This window comes from Danio aesculapii, chromosome 13, assembly GCF_903798145.1.
Source record: "Danio aesculapii chromosome 13, fDanAes4.1, whole genome shotgun sequence".
Classification (NCBI taxonomy): Eukaryota; Metazoa; Chordata; class Actinopteri; order Cypriniformes; family Danionidae; genus Danio; species Danio aesculapii.
Genome location: NC_079447.1, coordinates 36,397,969 through 36,420,673, shown reverse-complemented (window position 1 = coordinate 36,420,673; position 22,705 = coordinate 36,397,969). Strand labels below are relative to the sequence as shown.

Sequence of the window (22,705 nt, the reverse complement as noted above, 5' to 3'; positions counted from 1 at the left end):
TACAATTTATTAGATGTAGACACTGTGGCATAGCCTGGACACAATGGCATTGCAATCATCAGTGCACTTGTCATGCACACAGTTCCTTGAACCAATTGACTAATATAAATTTAGTTATCTCCTTATGAACATTTTAATAAGGAGTTTCAGATAAACTTGGGTGAACTTTTGACACTTTTACATGCAAGTTTTAAAAGGTCTCACTTACCTCCCTACGTGAGATTTTTTTATGTTACTTTTATTTAAAATACATCACCTTACATTTTCCATGGCTATATGTCAAATGACACTGCAGCCTCAATGGTTTATGCATGTTTATGCATCTTTTTTGTTCTGATTTTCTGCAAATATTGACAAAGTCATAATTATAATGTGAAATAGCTCATATTTTGATTCTAGGAAAATCTACTGCTTTGTTTAACAATGATCATATTATTATGGTGGCTTGAAAAGCCAGCATACTGTTATCTATCTTAAACTTCTTCTTCTTCTTCTTCTTCTTCTTCTTCTTCTTATTCTTCTGAGACTAATTTCTAAGTGTATCTCCTCCTAGGCCTTTCAAGCTACATACTTCAAACTTTCGTCAAACCTTCAAACTGGTCTGACTCGGGTTGCTATATCTTTTCTAACGATCCGACCTTTGGGTTTTCCGAAAAAACGACCCAGAAAAAAACCCAAATGTCCCATTGACTTAACATTGGGTCAAACTTTGTGAGCTCATAACTCTGCATCAGACTGTCCTACAGACTTCTAACTGGACTCATTTAACTCAGTCTAGCCAGCAGCCAATAACTGATGACTTTTTAACTTACTAGCCACTCCCTAGCAACCACTTACAGCACCCTAGCAACTGTCCCATAGACTTCCATTGTAAAAGACTCCCATTTACTTAACATTGGATCAACATTTGTGAGCTCAGAACTCTGCATCAGACTGTCCTACAGACTAGAGTCTGGCCTCATTCAACTCAGTCTAGCCAGCAGCCAATCACTGATTACCTTTTAAACTTACTAGCCACTCCCTAGCAACCAATTTCAGCACCCTAGCAACTGTCCCAGAGACTGTGACTAGCTATTCTAACACACGCTAACAGTTTTAACATCCTACTGACATGCTAATCTTGCTAGAAAGGTGCTAGCAACACGATAGTGACATGCTAGTCATGCTAGTAACATGCTAATTCATGCTAGAAACAAGCTGACTCATGCTAGAATCATGCTAGTAACATGCTAGTTACATGCTAATTAATGCTAGAATCATGCTAGTTACATGCTAATTCATGCTAGAAACATGCTAATTCATGCTAGAATCATGCTAACAACATGTTAATTCATGCTAGAAACATGCTAATAACATGCTAATTCATGCTAGAAACATGCTAGTAACATGCTAGAATCATGCTAGTAACATGCTAATTCATGCTAGAATCATGCTAATAACATGCTAATTCATGCTAGAATCATGCTAGTAACATGCTAATTCATGCTAGAATCATGCTAGTAACATGCTAATTCATGCTAGAAACATGCTAGTAACATGCTAATTCATGCTAGAATCATGCTAGTAACATGCTAATTCATGCTAGAAACATGCTAGTAACATGCTAATTCATGCTAGAAACATGCTAGTAACATGCTAATCCATGCTAGAATCATGCTAGTAACATGCTAATTCATGCTAGAATCATGCTAGTAACATGCTAATTCATGCTAGAATCATGCTAATAACATGCTAATTCATGCTAGAAACATGCTAGTAACATGCTAATTCATGCTAGAATCATGCTAGTTACATGCTAATCCATGCTAGAATCATGCTAGTAACATGCTAATTCATGCTAGAATCATGCTAGTAACATGCTAATTCATGCTAGAATCATGCTAGTAACATGCTAATTCATGCTAGAATCATGCTAATAACATGCTAATTCATGCTAGAATCATGCTAGTAACATGCTAATTCATGCTAGAATCATGCTAGTAACATGCTAATTCATGCTAGAATCATGCTAGTAACATGCTAATTCATGCTAGAATCATGCTAATAACATGCTAATTCATGCTAGAATCATGCTAGTAACATGCTAATTCATGCTAGAATCATGCTAGTAACATGCTAATTCATGCTAGAAACATGCTAATTCATGCTAGAATCATGCTAGAATCATGCTAGTAACATGCTAATTCATGCTAGAATCATGCTAGTAACATGCTAATTCATGCTAGAATCATGCTAATAACATGCTAATTCATGCTAGAAACATGCTAATTCATGCTAGAATCATGCTAATAACATGCTAGTAACATGCTAATTCATGCTAGAAACATGCTAGTAAAATGCTAATTCATGCTAGAATCATGCTAGTAACATGCTAATTCATGCTAGAAACATGCTAGTAACATGCTAACTCATGCTAGAAACATGCTAGTAACATGCTAATTCATGCTAGAATCATGCTAATTCATGCTAGAAACATGCTAGTAACATGCTAATTCATGCTAGAATCATGCTAGTTACATGCTAATTTATGTTAGAATCATGCTAGTTACTTGCTAATTCATGCTAGTAACATGCTAATTCAGACTCGGCTTTTCAAGCCACCATAAAGTTTGTCCTCAAACTTTAATATCTAGTTTGATCTATGACTGATTATTTGCATTGCCATTCTGCGCTGCAGTGGAGAGATAAGAGCTGCTGGATTTACAACTCAAATTCATCAACTTTTCCAAAATATATAGTGGCCGTTCAACTGACAGAAGCATAGAACACTGCAAAAAAAGCTGACTCAACTTAAAATTAAGGCAACAAAATTCAGGAACTTTGAGTTCACTCAATTTAAATCGAATCAAGTGCAATAATTGGGATGAAAGTTGAGTCAACTCAAAAATGTACTGAAGTTGCCTTAAAATTTTAGGTTGAGTCAACTTTCTTTTTACCAAGAGGGTAATAATTACACACTATGAATCATTTCTTATAATTTGCAAATAGTGAATTCTTTATTTGTTAAGCATTAACTCTATATTAACAGATGTTAGCAAGCAGTTACTCTATGCTCTATTCTTGACTTATAATGTAATGTGCTTAATGATTATATTTTCATACTTTTTACTGATTAATTTTTCATTACTAAAGTATTGCACTTTTTTCACAAACAAGTTATTTGAGAGAAGTTGCTGGGTTTTAAAGATTATTCAAAATGAGTTAGTAAATGATTCTTAAACTATTCAAATTACCATTTCTACATCTTATTCATACAAATGCTGCATCGTAATATATTGTTAAATTATTATGTTTTTTTATCCAATTTTATGTTATATTTTGACACTCCTGTTATTCGGCAATGTTTAAAGTTTACAGTAATTTTACTTTTTAGATAACATTACAAAGATGTATGGTTCATTTGATACTAAACCTTTAATTGTAGTCATGAAAAATTAATCAGTAACTAAGCATGAAAGAACAATTATTAAGCACATTTTAATAGTGCTTACAAGTCAAAAATAGAGTATTTGTATCTGCAGTTATACACTGCTCACAGTTCATGTAAGCAGTTTAAGAATTGAAATGCTTAACAGATAATGAATACACTATTTGCTAATGCTAAATAGATTATTCATAGTGTGTACTTATTATAAAGTGTTACCGAAAAGGGTAAACTAAACAGTGTGTATCTGATGTGAATAAAGCACTTGGTCCAATTATGTTTAAGAATTATTATGCCTTCATGTTCTTACTTTGGCTCAACACAAGCCATCGCAGGAAAGCAGATTTAAATTTAGCAGCTGATCACATGACGTGCTGAAGTGTTTATCACATTGGTGCGATCGTATCCGTCAAAGGGTTTATGGAGGCACAAAAATCTTTATTTGTGCCCCAAAAAAGAATCAATAACATAATTATAAATTGAGGGTAAGTAAATGGACACACAAACATAATTTTTGCCTTCTAATCTTCTACTTAAAAAAAAAATACAATATATAGCCTATACAGTGTTAATCGACAGTTTTGACTATACCAAGTTTTTTTTCTTTATTCTGACATTATAATTCAGCTTTTTTATTACACCATTACCAAGACAACCATTTGAGGCATCTACATAATTAGGATGTAAAAAATGTAAATTTAGATGAAAATTTTAAAGTTTGTCACTTCTGCCCTGCCTACAGCACTTTTCACAGTTAAACAACAGGAAATAATTTAGCCATCATTAGACATTTCTTTCAAATTGAGTCAGTCGGATCAATCAAGGTGTTTATCTGAAGACTTTTCAGGAACTGCACTGTCAATAAGACCAATAATGAATTATTAGATTGCATATAAACACAGCCACTGCTGTGCAGACACTCCCCTTAAAAAAACAAGCACATGACAGCGTTGCTATTGTGAGCACATGGCATGTAAACAGGTTGATTTGTTTGACTCTATGTTTTGATACCTTTATAATTTAAAAGTGAGTTTAGGGATTGAACAAATCTCTCATATTTGATTATACAGTGCATCCGGAAAGTTTTCATAGCGCTTCACCTTTTCCACATTTTTTTGTTACAGCCTTATTCCAAAATGGATTAAATTCATTTATTTCCTCAAAATTCTACACACAATACACCATAATGACAATGTGAAAAAAGATTTTTTTAAAATTGTTGCAAATTTATTAAAAATAAAAAAAACCCCTGAAAAATCACATGTACATAAGTTTTCACAGCCTTTGCCGTGAAGCTCTGATGTGAGATCAGGTATACATTCTGTTTCCACTGATCATTCTTGAGATGTTTCAGCAGCTTAACTGGAGTTCACCTGTGGTAAATTCAGTTGACTGGACATGATTTGAAAAGACATACACCCGTCTATATAAGGTCCCTTGGTTGACAGTGCATGTCAAAGCACAAACCAAGCATGAAGACTGTTTGTTTGTTGGAATTGTCTGTAGACCTCAGAGACAGGATTGACTCAAGGCTGGGGAAGGTTACAGAAAAATTTCTGCTGCTCTGAAATTTCCAATGAGCACAGTGGCCTCCATCATCCTTAAGTGGAAGATGTTTGAAACCACGAGGACTCTTCCCAGAGCTGGCCGGCCATCTAAGCTGAGTGATCGGGGTAGAAGGGCCTTAGTCAGGGAGGTGATTAATAACCCGATGGTCACTCTGTCTGAGCTCCAGCGTTCTTCTGTGGAGAGAGGAGAACCTTAAAGTAGGACAACCATCTGTGCAGCAATCCACCAATCAGGCCTGTGTGGTAGAGTGGCCAGACGGAAGCCACTCCCAGCCTGGAATTTGCCAAAAGGCATCTGAAGGACTCTCAGACCATAAGAGACAAAATTCTCTGGTCTGATGAGACTCATTACCAGGCTAATACCATCCCTACAGTGAAGCATGGTGGTGGCAGCATCATGCTGTGGGGATAATTTTCAGCAGCAGGAACTGGAAGAGTCAGGATAGAGGGAAAGATGAATGCAGCAATGTACAAAGACTTCCTGAATAAAAACCTGCTTCAGAGTGCTCTTGACCTCAGACTGGGGTGACGGTTCATCTTCCAGCAGAACAATGACCACACTGCCAAAATATCAATGGAGTGGCTTCACAACAACTCTGTGAATGTCCTTGAGTGGCCCAGCCAGAGCTCAGACCTAAATCCTATTGAACATCTATGGAGAGATTTGAAAATAGCTGTACACAGTCACTTCCCATCCAACCTGATAGAGCTTGAGAGGTACAGCAAAGAGCAGGTGTGCCAAGCTTGTGGCATCATATTCAAAAAGACTTCAGGCTGTGATTGCTGCCAAAGATGCATCAACAAAGTATTGAGCAAAGGCTGTGGATACTTATGTACATGTGATTGTTCAGGTTTTTTTCTTTTTAATAAATCAATTTCCCAAAATATTTTCTCACATTGTCATTATGGTGTAGTGTGTGTAGAATTTTGAGGAAATAAATGAATTTTAAAAAGAACTTTTGGAAAAAGGCTGTAACATAAAAAAATGTGGGAAAAGTGAAGCGCTATGAATACTTTTCAGATGCACTGTATAGTATCTTCAGCTGTGTCCCAAAGATGAATAAACATCTAATGGGATTGACAGATGACAGATATATAGTCTTTGGGTGTTAAATATAACTAATCTCCTACTAGCATGATAACCATCCCAAAAAAAACACATCATCTGCAACATTTTGATTACGCTGTGTTTTTATTTTTATACAACATTAAGATTCAGGTTTTTTTTTTTTTAGGCCACACCGAGCTAACCATTCACAGCCATCATTAAGTCATTAAAGACGTTTAAAATGTTTCATCAGATGAGAATCAAAAGCGTTTCTCTCCTGCCTCCAGCACTTTTTCACAGTCAAAACTGACACTTCAGCCATCATAAGAAGCTAAAACGAAGCAGCGAGCACTGGTAAGTATCCAAACCGGGGCCAAAACTCGCAATATTTTGCTCAGAAACAGATGGCGACGAGTGTGTGAGTGTGTGAGGCAGAATCTGAAACAGACATCCTGTGGGGTGTGAAAAGGGATGGGGAGGGGGTGGAGGAGGGACAGGAGTGGAGTTTTTTGGGAGCGTTCGTCTGGAACCCTCGGAAAAGTGTAAAGAGGGAGCGAGAGAGTGAGAGGAGAGGAGGAGGGGAGGGCTGGGAGAACCAAGAGAAGTAGTTGGCAGCACATATGTCTGCGGTTCAGTAACCATATGGATGAACAGCTTAATAAACACCATTTTAAACCATAACCGGCTCCATGGCAGACAAAGAGAGAAGGGACGGAGGGAAAAGTGTGAGCGTGCGCGCGAGTGCTCACCTGACTGTTTTGGGGGAACAGGCTGATGGCAACAGGCAGCGCCAGGCCGAACGCACAGACACACACCATGCTGTGAACCGGCAGTGTGAGACGAGGACGCTTCTGCAGGAGAGGAAGCCTGACGCACACAAAAACACACACGCATAGGTAATTGGCAGATGAAAAAAAAACATAGAGTTTCGGTAGATGAACTCGTTGAATGTGGAGGTAGTGGTGTGTGTGGTTGACCCTCCCCCTAGCTGCATGCGCGTGTGTGTGTGTGTCTGTGTGTGTTTGGGGGGGGGGGGGGGGGGGGGGGGGGGGGGGGAGGGTTGTGGGATATCATGCACTGCAGGAGTCCTCATGAGTCGTCCTGCTTTAATGAAGCCGGCGACTGCTTAATGATGACTTCATCAACACATACGCATGATGAGCTTTAATTGGCCAGCAGAAACTCTCTCTCTCTCTCTCTCTCTCTCTCTCTCTCTCTCTCTCTCTCTCTGGTACTTGTGTGTATGTTTGGGGGAGAGAAAAGGAACAGAGAGAAGGGATCAAAGTATGTTAAAGAGCTTTTATGGTGTCCGTCAACCGTTCAGCGCACTCATCCGTCACTCTCGATGAGGAAAAGTTAAAGATGAACTCAAGTGATACACCTTAGTACAGGAAATAATGCACTTGTTTGACATCCAGTCAGCAAAGATGAATTCTTTTTTTTTTCCTTAAAGTTTTAAGTAGCACAAATACAGAGGATGTTTTATTAGTTTTTCTGCTTTAATATTTTACCTTATTTCAAAGTGTTACTTTTCTTTGCAAGTGATTGTGACATTTACTTGCAGTTTCTGAGTGAAAATTGTTTCTACACCATTTTTCTTTTACTTAGGGCTGATGTAATGTCATACAATTTACTAAGGATCACATTTAACAGCGATATTATGGAAGAATTCTGTACTTTAGGCACTAGGTGGCAAATACATTTTAATTGTAAAAAATAGGTGCGTTAACTGATTTAACGCATTTATTTGTAAACAAAGAAATAGTTAAAATCTTGAACTGATATAAATGACTATGATTTATTAGCAATTAAGTCTGGAGAAATATCTGGATCTGAAGGAAGAAAATTAATTCATTAGTTTAGTACAGTGGTTCTCAAACTTTTTTCACCAAGTACCACCTCAAAAAAAAAGTTGTCTCTCCAAGTACCATCATAATGACCAGTATTGAAATATAGTAGCGTTGTAGGCCTAATTCAGCAGCTACAGCTGTGCACAATTCAAAAATGAGGCAGATTAATTCCCATTATTAGGAAGATGTATTATTGTCAGCCACTTTAAACATTATAAATAGTTTGAACATTAACTGTGCTTGCAGGTAAAAAAGAAAAGAAAAAAAAAATAAATAAAAAAGTTTAAATTAAAATGTACTTTTAAAAATTCATTAAAATGGCACTGTTCTTAAAAAGTAAAACGAAAACTGCTGTACATAAATCTAAAGTATTAACCTAGTAGTCTATTCATCAAAAACTGGAAATGTTGCTTGAACCTCATAAATGTAGGCTATATGTCATATTCATATATTTTTATATATATTTACACTTTCTGACAAATTTTGAAATATATGTTGCAGGTACATATGACAGGGTTCATACAGGCACAGCCTAATGAAAATCAAGGACTTTTAAGCACCTTTTCCAGCACCTATTTTTATTTTCAAGACTGACACGCAATGTATTGAACACCTGAAATGCATTATCAGCAACCCATAAAAACAATGCATAGGAATTTATACAAATATAAACCATTCATAATAATAATAATATTTATTAATCATATAATAATAATATAATAAACCTGCACTAAATGTGCTTGTGAAATGTTTTTTTGTACTCAAGTATTACCCTGCTAAAATAATACAAATTTTTGTAAATAAAACTAATATTAGGTAAAAGTACAAAGTATTCTTTTAAAAAGCACTAGTCAGTTTTTTTTTTTGAAAATAAAAAATCTAATTTTCATTATGAAATCACTTTTTTAAGTGTAAACCTGTTTGAATGTTTTAATTGCTTAAATCCCAAAGCTACATGTATAGGAATTTGCACTAACAAAGGAAGTATGGTCGATTTTTCCTTTCATGACAATTAATCTGTTTCAATAGCACTGCCAAAACTACCACATACTTTATAAGGCCATAGAAACACTTTTTGTTCATTTTTAAACAATAATTTCAAGCTTTGAAAGGTGTAATTAAAGTATATGATGAAAAGATTTAAATTTAGCCTTTTATTTACATATTTTACACAATTTTTCTTTACAATATGGCAAATTTGTTTCTTAAATAGCTGTACATCACATGGAAATTTTATTTTACACTTGATCTTGAAGTAAAATAATTTTACAAAAAAGACAAGTACACCGTCAGTAATAAAATAATAAAACAAGTGACTTCGTTTTACTTGAGGTATTTTAAATATGACAACATTACATTTATCAAAGCAGTTTTTTAAGAGCCTTATTGTTGTTGTTTATATTAACAGATTGCTTTGTAATGCCTGTACAATTTAGTGATGCTTTAAGACAGATCAGAATGCATCTATTATGTATAAATCACACAAATACTTCAACAGAAACATTTCCAGCATACTTTTGTCGTAAAGAAATAAAAAAAAGTTCCACCTTTGCTAAAAGTAGGTTTCACTTCACGATACAGCCAAATAAGATGTCCGTTAGCATTGTCATTAATCATGCATCAATCTAATTCTAAATACTTGAAAGTTTTTGACAAAATTTAGTCAAGGTGCAAATATAAATAATGTCTAGTTTAATAGCGCAGAGATAGTATACAGTCTGAGCACACACGCGATGATAAGAGAAGTTGCAGTTCATTTGAAAAAGCCTATTTAGGAGCTCGCATATCTGTTTTTGCGATTACCATACATGACTGCGCTCTCATATTAAAATAAAGCACTCGCGACATTTGCATAAATGAGTAATTGCGCAATACTTGCATTCCCGCGCCGACATTCAGACTGTATTTAGAACAGTGACAGGTCAGAGGCGAGTAAACTCGCTTTCGAAGAGAAGAGAGCGAAACGTGGATGTAGATGGTAGATCGTCGAAATGGCAGGAAATATGTTCACGGTTTAATTACTCTTGCTAATAACATAGACATCTCTATGGTGAAAACATCCAAGAAGCATTATTCCAATAAAACATTTGTTTTTTTCTGTCACTGCAACACAGAGAGGCCTTTGTCCCGCCCTTACGTTTCACGCAAAACTATACAAGGTCGACTGTGATTGGCCACTTTTCACATCAGTCAAATCACCGCTTCGAAATCAATTCTTAAACTTAAGTAAACATTCTAAGCACAGCGCTGTGATCATACGCTTCAGGGAACAGCTAATGCTGATCTCATCAATGTTATCGTACGCATCAAAGGATTAAGTGTTAATTTTTTCTTTCATTATTCAGCGATTCCTCTGCGTACCACTAGGAGGAACGTACCGTACCACGTACCACAGTTTTAAAACCTAATATATATATATACTGTTGAAGTCAGAATTATTAGGCCCTCTGTTTATTCCACCCCCCACCCCCCCCCTTATTGCTGTTTAACGGAAAGAAGATTTTTTTCAACACATTTCTACACATAACAGTTTCAATAACTCATTTCTAATAACTGATTTATTTGATCTTTGCAATGACGACAGTAAATAATATTTTACTAGATATTTTTCAAAACACTTCTTTACATTTACTTTTCAGCTTAGTCCATTTATTAATCTGGGGTCACCACAGCAGAAAAAACCGCCAACTTATCTAGCATATGTTTTACACAACGGATGCCTTTCCAGCTGCAACCCATCACTGGGAAATATCCATACACACTCGTTCCCACACATACATTACAGACAATTTAGCCTTCCCAATTCATCTATAGCGCATATCTTTGGACTTGTCTCGGAAACCGGAGTACCCGAAGGAAACCCATGCAAACATGGGGAGAACATGCAAACTCCACAAAAAAGTGCCAACTAACCAAGCCGAGGCTTGAACCAGCAACCTTCTTGCTGTGAGGCGATTGTGCTACCCACTGCGCCACTGTGACACCCACAACAAAATTCTAAATATTTTTAAAATATCTTAAATAAGATAATTTATTTTTAAAATTATCTGTATTAAAGGGCACATAGGTTACCCATTTTTTCATATTTAATATAAGTCTTTTGTGTCCCCGGAATGTGTCTGTAAAGTTTCAGCTCAAAACACCCATCAGATTATTTATTATAGCTGTTTGAAGTGTCTGTATTATAGCTGGAAAAAAGGTTTTGCTGTTTTTTTGTACTGGCCCTTTAAGGCTAGTCCTCCCCGCCCACCGTTCTCATGTGCCTGTCAGCAATCGCCGCCCTCGGCTGCCTCAGGAAGCAGATCGTAACGTGTGTGAGAAATACTACAGTAAGAACTTATTTAAGAACTTTATAAGTATTTGATGCATTTTTTTGTGGAGTTGCAACAATGAGTCACACACAATGTCATTACAAAGTTCACGCACACACACAGCAAGGACACAAACACATAGCGCAGACATACATACACACACATAGCTCAGACACGCAGACACACACACACACACACACAGAGAGAGAGAGAGAGAGAGAGAGAGAGCGAGAGACAGCGGTTAAGCTTTGCACTCGTTTTGCACGCATATGTGTCATGATACTGGCAATATCCACTGCTGTATGGATATCTCTTATATTAATGTACAAAATAAACCTGATTTAACGTCCACAAACCGCGATTGAAGCGACTTCCTTTATAATTGTTCTGACACGCGGCAGTGCTGATTAAGTGCATCTAAAGTGAATCGCTGTAATTCATTACACACATGCTCTGTTTTAAAACATTTTAAACTTGTGAATATTTCTCTTGATCACATTTGATGATGATTGATGATCCTAGCGAACTGAACACATCTTTTATTCCCGGCTGCTTTGCGCTCATACTCTCTTGATGATATGATTATACACGTGACTACCGGACATATTAATGCGCGCAGCTGTCAATCAGTATTAGTGGGCAGGGGGACAGCACTCCTACGTAAAGTTGCGGTCGATCTGAAAACTGCTCCAATTGGTCCACCGTTTTTATGTTGTTAAATTTGAGAAAAAAAAGTACTGGGTGTGTTTATTTCACCCCAATATGACAGTTTATACACTATACTTACACGCATTTCTGTCCAAACAGCTTGATGGTAGATTTTTCACCATAGGTGCCCTTTAAAGGAAATTAAGATTTCATATTGTATACATTTTTTTCTAATATGCAAAAACAAACGACCTTTTCAGCAATTAATTAATTGGTTATGTCCACAGTTGACCTTCATTTGATGCACATTGTGCATTGAAAACTTTGGTATAGAGAAACTGAAATACTCTGATTTGAAATCTTCTGATCTTCAGTGACAAGCAACTGACTGTGGGGTAAAGCAGCTGCTTCTGGTTTTTGGGAAGCAGTGAGAGCGACGGGTGAAAGGTTTGAACAGCACACATCGATCACACACACTCCTCTCAGCGATGTCATTAATCAAGGATCCCCTTCTCCTCACAGCACTGACCCTCCTGCAGCCTCTGTTCCTGCTCCATTGAGAGCCAGTGAGGGTGAGCTGACAGGCAACATAGCAGAGCACCACTCACCATTCACTGCTACTCACACACACACAGTCTCTTTCTCATATATATATACACACACACACACGCACACGCACACACACACACACACACACACACACACACACACACACACACACACACACACACACACACACACACTTATATCGAGAATGAATTATACTGAGCCCAAATATTCAGTATATTTAGAGTTGAGAGGATTTGAAAGTATTAACTGTAAAAAAAAAACACTGAATTTAATGTTTTGATTAAAAGATCAAATAAACTCACCTTTTTAGAAATGTGTGAAATTATCAATCTCATAATCAAGTATATTATAACCAATCATTATGTGCCACATTTAAATACAAACATATTAAAATAGCACAAATGAAAAAAAAAGCACTCAAAAAATATGTTTGCTCTCTGTTCAAGCTACTTATTTAAAATGAGCTGAAACAACACAATTCTTGAGTTTTTGGGGGGACAACATAATTGTTTTATGTTCAATCCACTTAAATTTGTAAAAACTAATAAGTTAACCTAATTCCTTCATGTTGCGCAATTACAAATTGTGTCGAACCCAGTATTTTATTTACAGTGAGATAAACTGAAAAATTGGAGGTTCTGCACAATTGCATCATGTTGTCCCAACATAAATTAACTTAATTGTTTTTAAAAATTTAAGTGGACTAAACATAAAACAATTAAGTTGTCCCCCCCAAAAAAAATTAAGAATGGTGTTGTTCAAACTCATTTAAAATAGGTAGTTTGCAGCAAAAATCATTTTTGAGTGTATGCAGCTTTAGAAAACTTCACAAAAATGGCACTGAAATGAGGATATGCAAATGATGACGGAATTTTCATTTTTCAGCATTCTATTCCTTTAAACACATGCACAAGCTGTGAAATACAAATATACTCTGACATATGGCACGTATGGGTGTGCGAATTCTGAGGTAAACTGTGTGACTGCGCTGCGAAAAATAACTCAAATCTGAAATGTCAAATTCACAATTCATTGCTCTGACCTCTCCAGCAGTGACATCACTAACGGCGGCAGGAGGAGAACAGGCATGGGCAGCACCACACGGGTCAGGGACGTCTCCATCAAAGCCTGAACAAAAATATATTTATCAGATCACAACACACAATAGGATTTCATAATAAAAGCTTACCGATGCATACTCACATGTCGAGCGGCCAGTTTTGAGGTGCCTACCACATTGCCTTTGTCATCCAGTACACTGATGCCCTTTGACAGCTCAGTGTGGCGCATCAGCAGAACATTACACACGTTGGCACTTGCTAAATTAAGGTAAAACTGCAGTTAGAAACAGTTTATACTGTTAATACTGTTTAAGAGGTTATTTTTAATTGCATAAGAATAAAAATAAATCAAATACTATGGAAATGTATAAGTTAAAGTTAGGGCTGCTCAATATATCCTTTCAGCATCAACATCACAATGTGCACATCCACAATATTCACAGCACAAGGGGTGCAATGCAAATCGAGGTTAAGGGCCCTATCATACACCCGGCGCAATAAGGCACAAGATGTGTTTAGCGTGTTTTTGCTATTTTCAGACCAGCACAACCCTAATTGTTTAAATAGCTAATCCATTTGCGCCACTTTGTGGACTCATGGGTGTTCCGGTCTAGAAAAAGTTGTGTTAAGATGCATCTTTGGTGCGTTGCTATTTTGAGGAACTAAAATAGACTGTGAAATAGATCAGCTGAAGGTCTAAAGTCCAGCGCAGAGCCAGTCAGTTGTGCACCTTGCTTACACATTGCTTAAAACATGCAGGATGTAGAGCAATAGACAAATATCTTTACATATGAAAAAGAATTAAAGGATTAAAATGTTACAAAAATTATTATTTTCTACATAAATCTAAAAACCACTGCCGCCTTCTTCATCTCTAGGTTTTTTTTTGTCAGTTTAATTCACGACAACTTGCTTTTGTATAATGTTATTATAATTATTATTATTATTTATTAAAATGTATTTATTTATATGAATATTTATATTTGTTTTAATAAAAACAAGCTTAGATTTGTTCACCTATCAGGTTTTGGACCACATGGGGCATAAGAACAGGACGTGTGTTTGGATATAACTCAGTTTTTTTGACCATGCTTTTATTTAATTTACTTGTTTGCTGGAAATTAGAACTGAATTTAAAAATAATTTTGAAACAAATCTTTGCGTTTAACAAACGGAATTAATTATGTAGGCTGATGGATGTCTGAGCGTACAACACCATTTCCCTTATCCACAAAAGAGAGAAAGAGAAAGTAAAGAACCGGAATGGAGGAGGATCATTCTTTATCCTCGCACTGCAGATGGTCTTATTTCTCGCTAGTAAAGCATTTAGTTTTTCCACTTACAAAGTCAGCCATGTAAATAGCAAATGCGCCATGGTGTAACGCAACTGACTCCTAAAGGGATGAGACTCTGAATGGTTTGATACACCCATGACTCATTAAGAGAATAAGCACAACCCTGTTAGACCATGAGCCGGGGTGCAACCTGTATTTTTCTGTCCTTAAAATAGCAAAAATGGATTCAGACACACCATTAATGCTTTTGCGCCATGTACTTTAGACTTTGCACCTAGATCGTTAAAATAGAGCCCTAAAGGTGGCAAGGCACCACTATTTGAAATGGATGCCATTTGTAGCTTAATTGCAAAATTTACCCATAGTGGACACATTTTTCTGTTGCTAAGTAAACATATTTGAGTTTATATCATTCACGTGCAAGAAAAGATAGCATTTGTAGCTTTAACAAGAATTAATTTCATTTAATTCACTGAAAAAAATGCTGGGTTCCACACAAGTCCTTTATGTTGATTCAACACAAATCGTTTAAGTGAACTTAATTGCTTTTACCAATATAAGTGGATTGAACATAAAACAATTAAGTTGTCCCAAAAAACTCAAGAATTGTGTTGATTCAGCTCATTTAAAAAAAGCAGCTTGAAGCAGCAAAAAAACTGAGTGTTTATAGTGAAGACTGTAAAGTGTTATTTTACATTTGATTATTAAATATATGTATCTGACTACTAAGACTTCTCATTAAAACATGAAGCACTTTTTTCTCTCTTTTGTATAATTTTTTCGACAGATTATGCAATATACCACAAAAATCACTGCAATCATTGTAAAATAATGAATTATTCAAAGTACTTAAGCCGTCGGGTAAAAAAAAAGGTTTCATATCGCAATATGATTTGCAGACAAGAAAATGTTGCAATGTCAATTTTCCCAATATCGTGCGGCTCTACGATGTATAAAATGACAAAGTTATAGCAACTTATGTTTTTACGTTACTTTAATTTAATGTTTTTTAAGTTTTACAAATTTTAAGTTAACAAATTTTAACTTGATGTTTAGTCAGCTTAACTGATGCAAGTTAAAAAGATATATTTTTTACAGTGTAGTACAAGTCCTATTGTGCAGAGAGGCAGAAACCCAAAGGGCTTATCTAAAGCATGCATAAATGATAAAGAAAGCTAAAAAAACTACTACAAATCAGCCAAGCGCTAAATTACAATTACAAACATATAAAAGCATACAAAGGAACTACAACGGCGCACACACAAACAGAATAATTAAATAAATCATGAACTTCTAAGACAAACCATAGATATCACACAAAATGTGTGGAAAAATACACATTTCCAAAATTATAGAATAGCATTACCGTGATTCTTTATGCAAAAAACGTAAAATAAAAAAAAAGAAAATGATTTCTAAAATTGCATACATCCTTATAGGTTTTTTTTTATTTAGAATGTCTTTTAGGGTTTCGATATAATGCTTGATATCAATTTTTTTATTACTATGGTTATTACACCATTATCTTCATTATTACTGACATCACTGTTACCATCACCAACTCTAGTATTATGTATATTATTTTTATTATGACTATGAATGCTAAATACTATTTAAAAACTACCAATAATATTCTGATTGTCATACAGTTGAAATCAGAATTATTAAACCCTCTTTGAAATTATTTTTCTTTTTTAAATATTTCCCAAATTAAGTTTAACAGAGCAAGGGAATTTTCACTGTATGTCTGATAATATTTTTTCTTCTGGAGAAAGTCTTATTTGTTTAATTTTGGCAAGAATAAAAGCAGTTTTTAATTTTTTTTAAACCATTTTGAGGTCAAAATTATTAGCCCCTTTAAGCTATATATTTTTCAGATTGTCTACAGAACAAACCATCGTTATTCAACAACTTGACTAATTACCCTAACCTGTCTAGTTAACCTAATAATTCTAGTTAAGCCTTTAAATGTCACTTTAAGATGTATAGAAGTGTCTTGAAAAATATCTAGTAAAATATTATGTACGATCATCATGGCAAAGATAAAATAAATCAGTTATTAAAAATTAGTTATTAATATTGTGTTAAGAAATGTGTTGAAACAAAATCTTCTCTCTGTTAAAAAGAAAATGGGGAAAAAAATAAACAGGGGGGCTAATAATTCAGGGGGGTTAATAATTCTGACTTCAACTGTAGCTGTTTATACCATTCCTGTTATTTCAGTTTATGCTCTCTTGCTGTTCTTGTGTTCTGTGTTTACCATATGTGTTATGTTGTATGTTTGCACTCCGAAAGTGCAAAAAAGGAAAGAAAGAAAGAAACTTCTTTGCTATATGGGGCAAAACATTATATAACTTAAAGGGCACCTAGGTTACCCCTTTTTTCAGATTTAACATAAGTCTTTTGTGTCCTCAGAATGTGTCTGTAAAGTTTGAGCTCAAAACAACCTCCAGAGTATTTGTTATAGCTGTCTGAAGTGTCTGTATTATAACCGGTAAAACTTGGCTGCTGTTTTTTTGTACTGGGTCTTTAAGGCTAGTCCTCCCCGCCCACCGTTCCCACGTGCCTGTCAGCAACATGCCTCAGTCGCCACCCTCGGCTGCCTCAGGAAGCAGATCTCATGTCGCGTTTGTGAGAAATACTAAAGTAAGTACTTTAACAATCAGTATTTGATGCAGTTTTTTTAGTTGCAACCATGAGTCACACACAAAGTCGTTACAAAGTTTACGCGCACAAACAGCGAGGACACGCACACGCACACACACACAGAGAGAGAGAGAGAGAGAGAGAGAGAGAGAGAGAGCGCATTTAGCTTCGCACTCTGTTTGCATGCTTATGTGACAGGATACAGGTTAATCCTCACTGCTGTATGAATATCTGTTATGTTAATGTACAAAATAAACCTGATTTAACGTCCACAAACAGGGATTGAAGCGTCTTCCTTTATAATTGTTCTGACACGCGGCAGTGCTGATGAAGTAAAGCTAAGCTAAATCGCTGTAATTCATTACTCACATGCACTGTTTTAAAACATTTTAAACTTGTAAAACTTACTCTTTCATCAGCCGTCTTGGTGAACTTCTACCGCTGCACAATAGAAAGCATCCTGACCAACTGCGTCACAGTCTGGTATGGAAGCTGCTCTGTTGCTGAGCGTAAGGCACTGCAGCGGGTGGTGAAAACTGCCCAACGCATCACAGGGACTACACTGCCAGCCATTGAGGACATCCAGAAGAAACACTGTTTGCGCAGAGCACGCAGTATTCTTAAGGACACCTCTCACCCTGCTCACAGACTGTTTTCTCTCCTGCCTTCCGGCAGGCGCCTCAGGCTCCCCCGGACAAAAACCAGCAGACTGAGGAACAGCTTTTTCCCCAGAGCTGTCTTCCTTTTGAACTCTGCCCCTCACTGACTCTTTTGCCCCCCCCAATACATCCCCACACTCCTCTAACTTATACTCCTTACAATCACTGCACTATTTAACATTTGCACATTTAAAGATTGCACATATTCATTGCACTACATTGCACTGATTCACTTATCTGAACTGTACATACCCACTGTACATGGACATTTGTGATTATGTTTATCTATCTGCCACTCCTGATTATTAATAGCATCCTGTACATATATTCATTTATTGTAAATCTGTTCATAGCTAATACAACCTGTATATAATGGTCATAGTTCATCCATCTGTAAATATTACTATAGTTTTTCTATAACTGCGCTTTATAACTTATACCTGTATCCTGCATTTGCTGCTATTGCACTGCTGGTTAGACCGAAACTGCATTTCGTTGCCTTGTACTTGTACATGAGTAATGACAATAAAGTTGAATCTAATCTAATCTAAATCTAATTTGATGATGATTGATGATCGAACTGAACAGACCTTTTATTCCCGGTTGCTTTGCGCACGTCTGGTCTTGTTGATATGATTATACACGTGACTACTAGGACATGTTAATACACACAGCTGTCAATCAATTCGGTGGGCGGGGGGACCGCACTCTTAAAGTTGCGGTCGATCTGAATACCGCTCCAATTGGTCCACCGTTTTTATGTTGTTAAATTTGAAAAAAAAAAGGACTGGGTGAGTTTATATCACCCCAATATGACTGTCTATACACTACATCTACACACATGTCTGTCCAAACAGCTTTAAAAGTAGATTTTTCACCATAGTTGCCCTTTAATACAAATATTGACCTCTACCTGCATGAACTTTTTTAGAGCATTTGAGAACAGCAGAGTAAAATAAGTCAACCTGTGATTGACTGTGTGATTGTGATTGACTATAATTTGCTTTAAAATGTAATATGTTGAAATACTCTGACATGTTTTGAAAGAATTATTCAGTGACACATTTTTGATAACTAGTTGTCGCCACTTATTGGTTAAACCATGTAATTGCTACAACTTTTATTTTGAGCGTTTACTATAAACATCAGTGTTTATATGTGAACTATAAACTGTTAACCCAGTACTTTTGTGTTATTTGATAATTTGTAACTTTTCATTCATTCATTTCATTCATTCATTTTCGTTTTGGCTTAGTCCCTTTATTAATCTCGGGTTGCCACAGAGGAATGAACCGCCAACTTACCAGCATATGTTTTACACAGTGGATGCCCTCCCAGCTGCAACTATCACTGGGAAACATCCATACACACTCATTCACACACATACACTATGGACAATTTACCTTACCCAAATTTGTAACTAAAAAGGCTAAAAACTGAAAAGCCTAAAGACCGAATCTCTGTTCAACACAGATTTGAATGCAGCATATCAGAGGATTAATAAACATATGCAAGTCATGATCATTAATAATTTAGCTTGCGTGGGTCTTTCAATTGAGATCTCAATTATGGTTGGGCAATGTCGAACAAATTGGCATCGCAATGTTTTACATTAGACTTTGTACGATGGACAACGGCATTGTCATCGTAGGTGGCAGTGAATTAATTATTTATGAAAAATTAATTAATTCATAACAAATTATTTATTTGTAGCCTACAGTTTCAACTACCTGACTCGCATGGACTTTGCTTTACCCATAACCAAATCATGAATAAATAAAGAAAAGTTACACACAAATTAATACCTGTCAATGTCTTTTTCTGCGGGACTCTGGCATGAATAGGCAGATATAATCTGTCGTTATAATAGCGTCAACAAACTTGGTTGGTAAAAAAGGTGTACAACCAACAGGAACTAAACAACAGTGTCTGAGGTTTTTCGCTAAAATTACTAAGCAAGAATGCGAAAGATTGAAGCGCATGACAGTGTGAGTGTGTCTGTAGCTATGTTTTCATCCAAAACTGCGAATTAACTTTATGCGCAAAACTGGATTATCGCATAAAAGATGTGGGAATAAAGCAGCGTTTCCAACCAACGAGTCAAAGCGAACAAAATCGTCACTTCCTAAATTATCTGGTGCCAAATATCAACAGTAAAAACGAAATTTGTTGCGATAAGAGAAGCTGCATGAATCTTTTCTTCATTTAATAAATTACTTGGGCCTCAGAAGGCAATCCTGACATGCAGGGGCGTTTGAAATTGTGAGATGCAGAGCACAGACTCTCTTGATTCTGGGGGTCATTAATAATAAAATAACACTAATACTGAGATGTTTGAGCTGTTTTAGAATGACCAAAACAACATTTCAGATGTTTTACAATGTGCTCAGCCTGCTGGTTTGTCCATTCGCACATCATCACATGATCTCTTATAACAAAATCACATGACTTTTTATTAATGCGCATACTGAAATTTGTTCGGCAAGTGTTTCCATCGTAGTTTATGTGCACCTTTTCTTAATGAATAAAAAGTTTATCCTACTCAGTTATGCGTATATGTTTTTATGCACATATTCAGAACTTATGCGCATCTTGGCGTTTTCATCAACCGTTTTTTTTTATGCGCAATGTGTATTCCAAAATGCCATTTTAAAACTAAGATGCATTAGTGTAAACGAGGCCTAAGTGTTTATTTTTCGAGAGCGGGTTTGCGACGGGGGTGGAGAATCGCGATGCTGTCTCAGCATCATGATGTCTGTCAGTCATCGGCGATGGACGATGGCATCGTGTATCGACCCAACCCTAATCTCAATCTTTCAATGATTAATTGTGCAGCTATACACTGAATGTGTTAATGCCATAAAAGAACAATCTATATTTTCTATGTAAAATCTATAATTTGACCTATACAGTGTATTTTTGTTTATTGCTAAAAATAAATCTGTGCAACATAAGACTCATTTTGTGGTCCAAAGTCACATATTTGATCATAAAGCGCTGGCATTTTCATAAAGCAACCACACAAAACTTTAATATTCAGAATAAATGTGTTCACTAAAACTATTTTCGCTAATTTCGCCAAAACTGGTGAAAATTTTATAGCTTGATTTTTTTAGCATAAAAAAATTTCTATCACTTTCAAATATGACAGACAGTTCTGCTAGATTGGATTGTACTCCACTCTCCTGTGCCATACAGTATATTTCCAGCAAACACTGAACAGAGCACTAATAATCTGTTAGAGAGTCACTGCCAGTTAAAATTGAAATAAAAGCAATCAAAGCCAGAAAACAGTCTTGATCTGGAACGCCTGCGCTAAGAGGGGTTAACTGGATATAAAACAAATAGCTTCATATGGTCATGTCAAAGTGCACACATGAATTACAAGCCGGAAAATGATTAGAATAATGATTTACTTCCTGGCATTATCATCTGTGGCATGTGTTAAGATTGGTGTGGGTGTGTGTGTGAGAGAGAGAAACGAGAAATAAAGAGAGCCTGAAGCATTTTTAATTTACAGGCCGTGTGTTGTGAGTTATCAGTGTTCAGAGCTGCAGTGTTGTGGCGCTGAGTTAATTGGCTGAGTAAATAGCTATTCACCTCTGAGGGGTTCAGACCCAGGACAATTAACCACACCCAGACACACACACACACCCAGACACACACACCCAGACACACATTAGAAAAAAAGAAAATCGAGAACAAAGAAACAAACACATGCATGCTAATTCTGACATGAACCACGTCCTGCTTTATACTATCTAAATTGTTTTTATTTTTTTTATTATTATTACTATTTTTAATATAATTTGTAACCCATTTAGCCCAATTTGGTTTAAAATAGTTTGTTTTTACAGTGTAGTTCATCTATAGATGCAATAAAAATTAATACAAAGTATTTTTAAAGATGCACAATGAGGAACGTGATTTCATAAGCAAAAGTGTGGTTCTATCAAACATACTCATTACTTGTTCATTATTTTTATAAAATGTACAATATTGAAGTATCAACAGCATTTCAAAGTATAATTCTGACAAAACATTAATTATTATATAATTATAAAAATACATAATATATGTATTTGTTATAAGTGATTTTAAAATAAATTATTTAATTAATATTCATATGTAGGATAAATAGTGTTGTTCTACCAAACCTGTTTTGACTCTCATTTTTCTTCGACACTGATATGTATAATATTGTCTCGCTAACAAAATGTAAATAATTAATGCAAGAGCAAATTTACATGCAAATGAATTCTGATGAAGACAGTAATTGTAGCATTAGCACTTTGATTATATTGTATTCAGTTGTCATTACAATGCAAATGTTTTCAATCACATTTATTAAACACAGTTTATTCATATACTCAAATCATTGCGTAAAAACAGAAATAAATAACATTTCTGTAATCGTCTTTCCATAACTCAGCATGTAACATTTCTTTTGTTAGCAGTGGGACACAAAATGTGTTTATTTTCAGTCATACTGTGAATAACAAAAGGAAAGAAAAAACAGAACATGAAATTATATATATTAGGGCTGAACGATATATCGTTTCAGCATCGATATCGCAATGTGTGCATCCGCAATAGTCACATCACAGGATCTACAATGTTGTGTT

At 35.8% G+C, this 22,705-nt stretch overlaps 1 protein-coding gene across 1 annotated transcript in view; it reads right to left on the bottom strand.

Annotated features, from left to right (window-relative positions):
* Window positions 1–22,705, bottom strand: part of sfxn5a (sideroflexin 5a) — an 87,554-nt gene that overhangs the window by 18,911 nt on the left and 45,938 nt on the right. Inside the window, 3 exon segments of the mRNA XM_056471485.1 lie at window positions 6,790–6,907; window positions 13,462–13,547; window positions 13,623–13,738. Of these exon segments, the coding sequence (XP_056327460.1) occupies window positions 6,790–6,907; window positions 13,462–13,547; window positions 13,623–13,738 (320 nt within the window).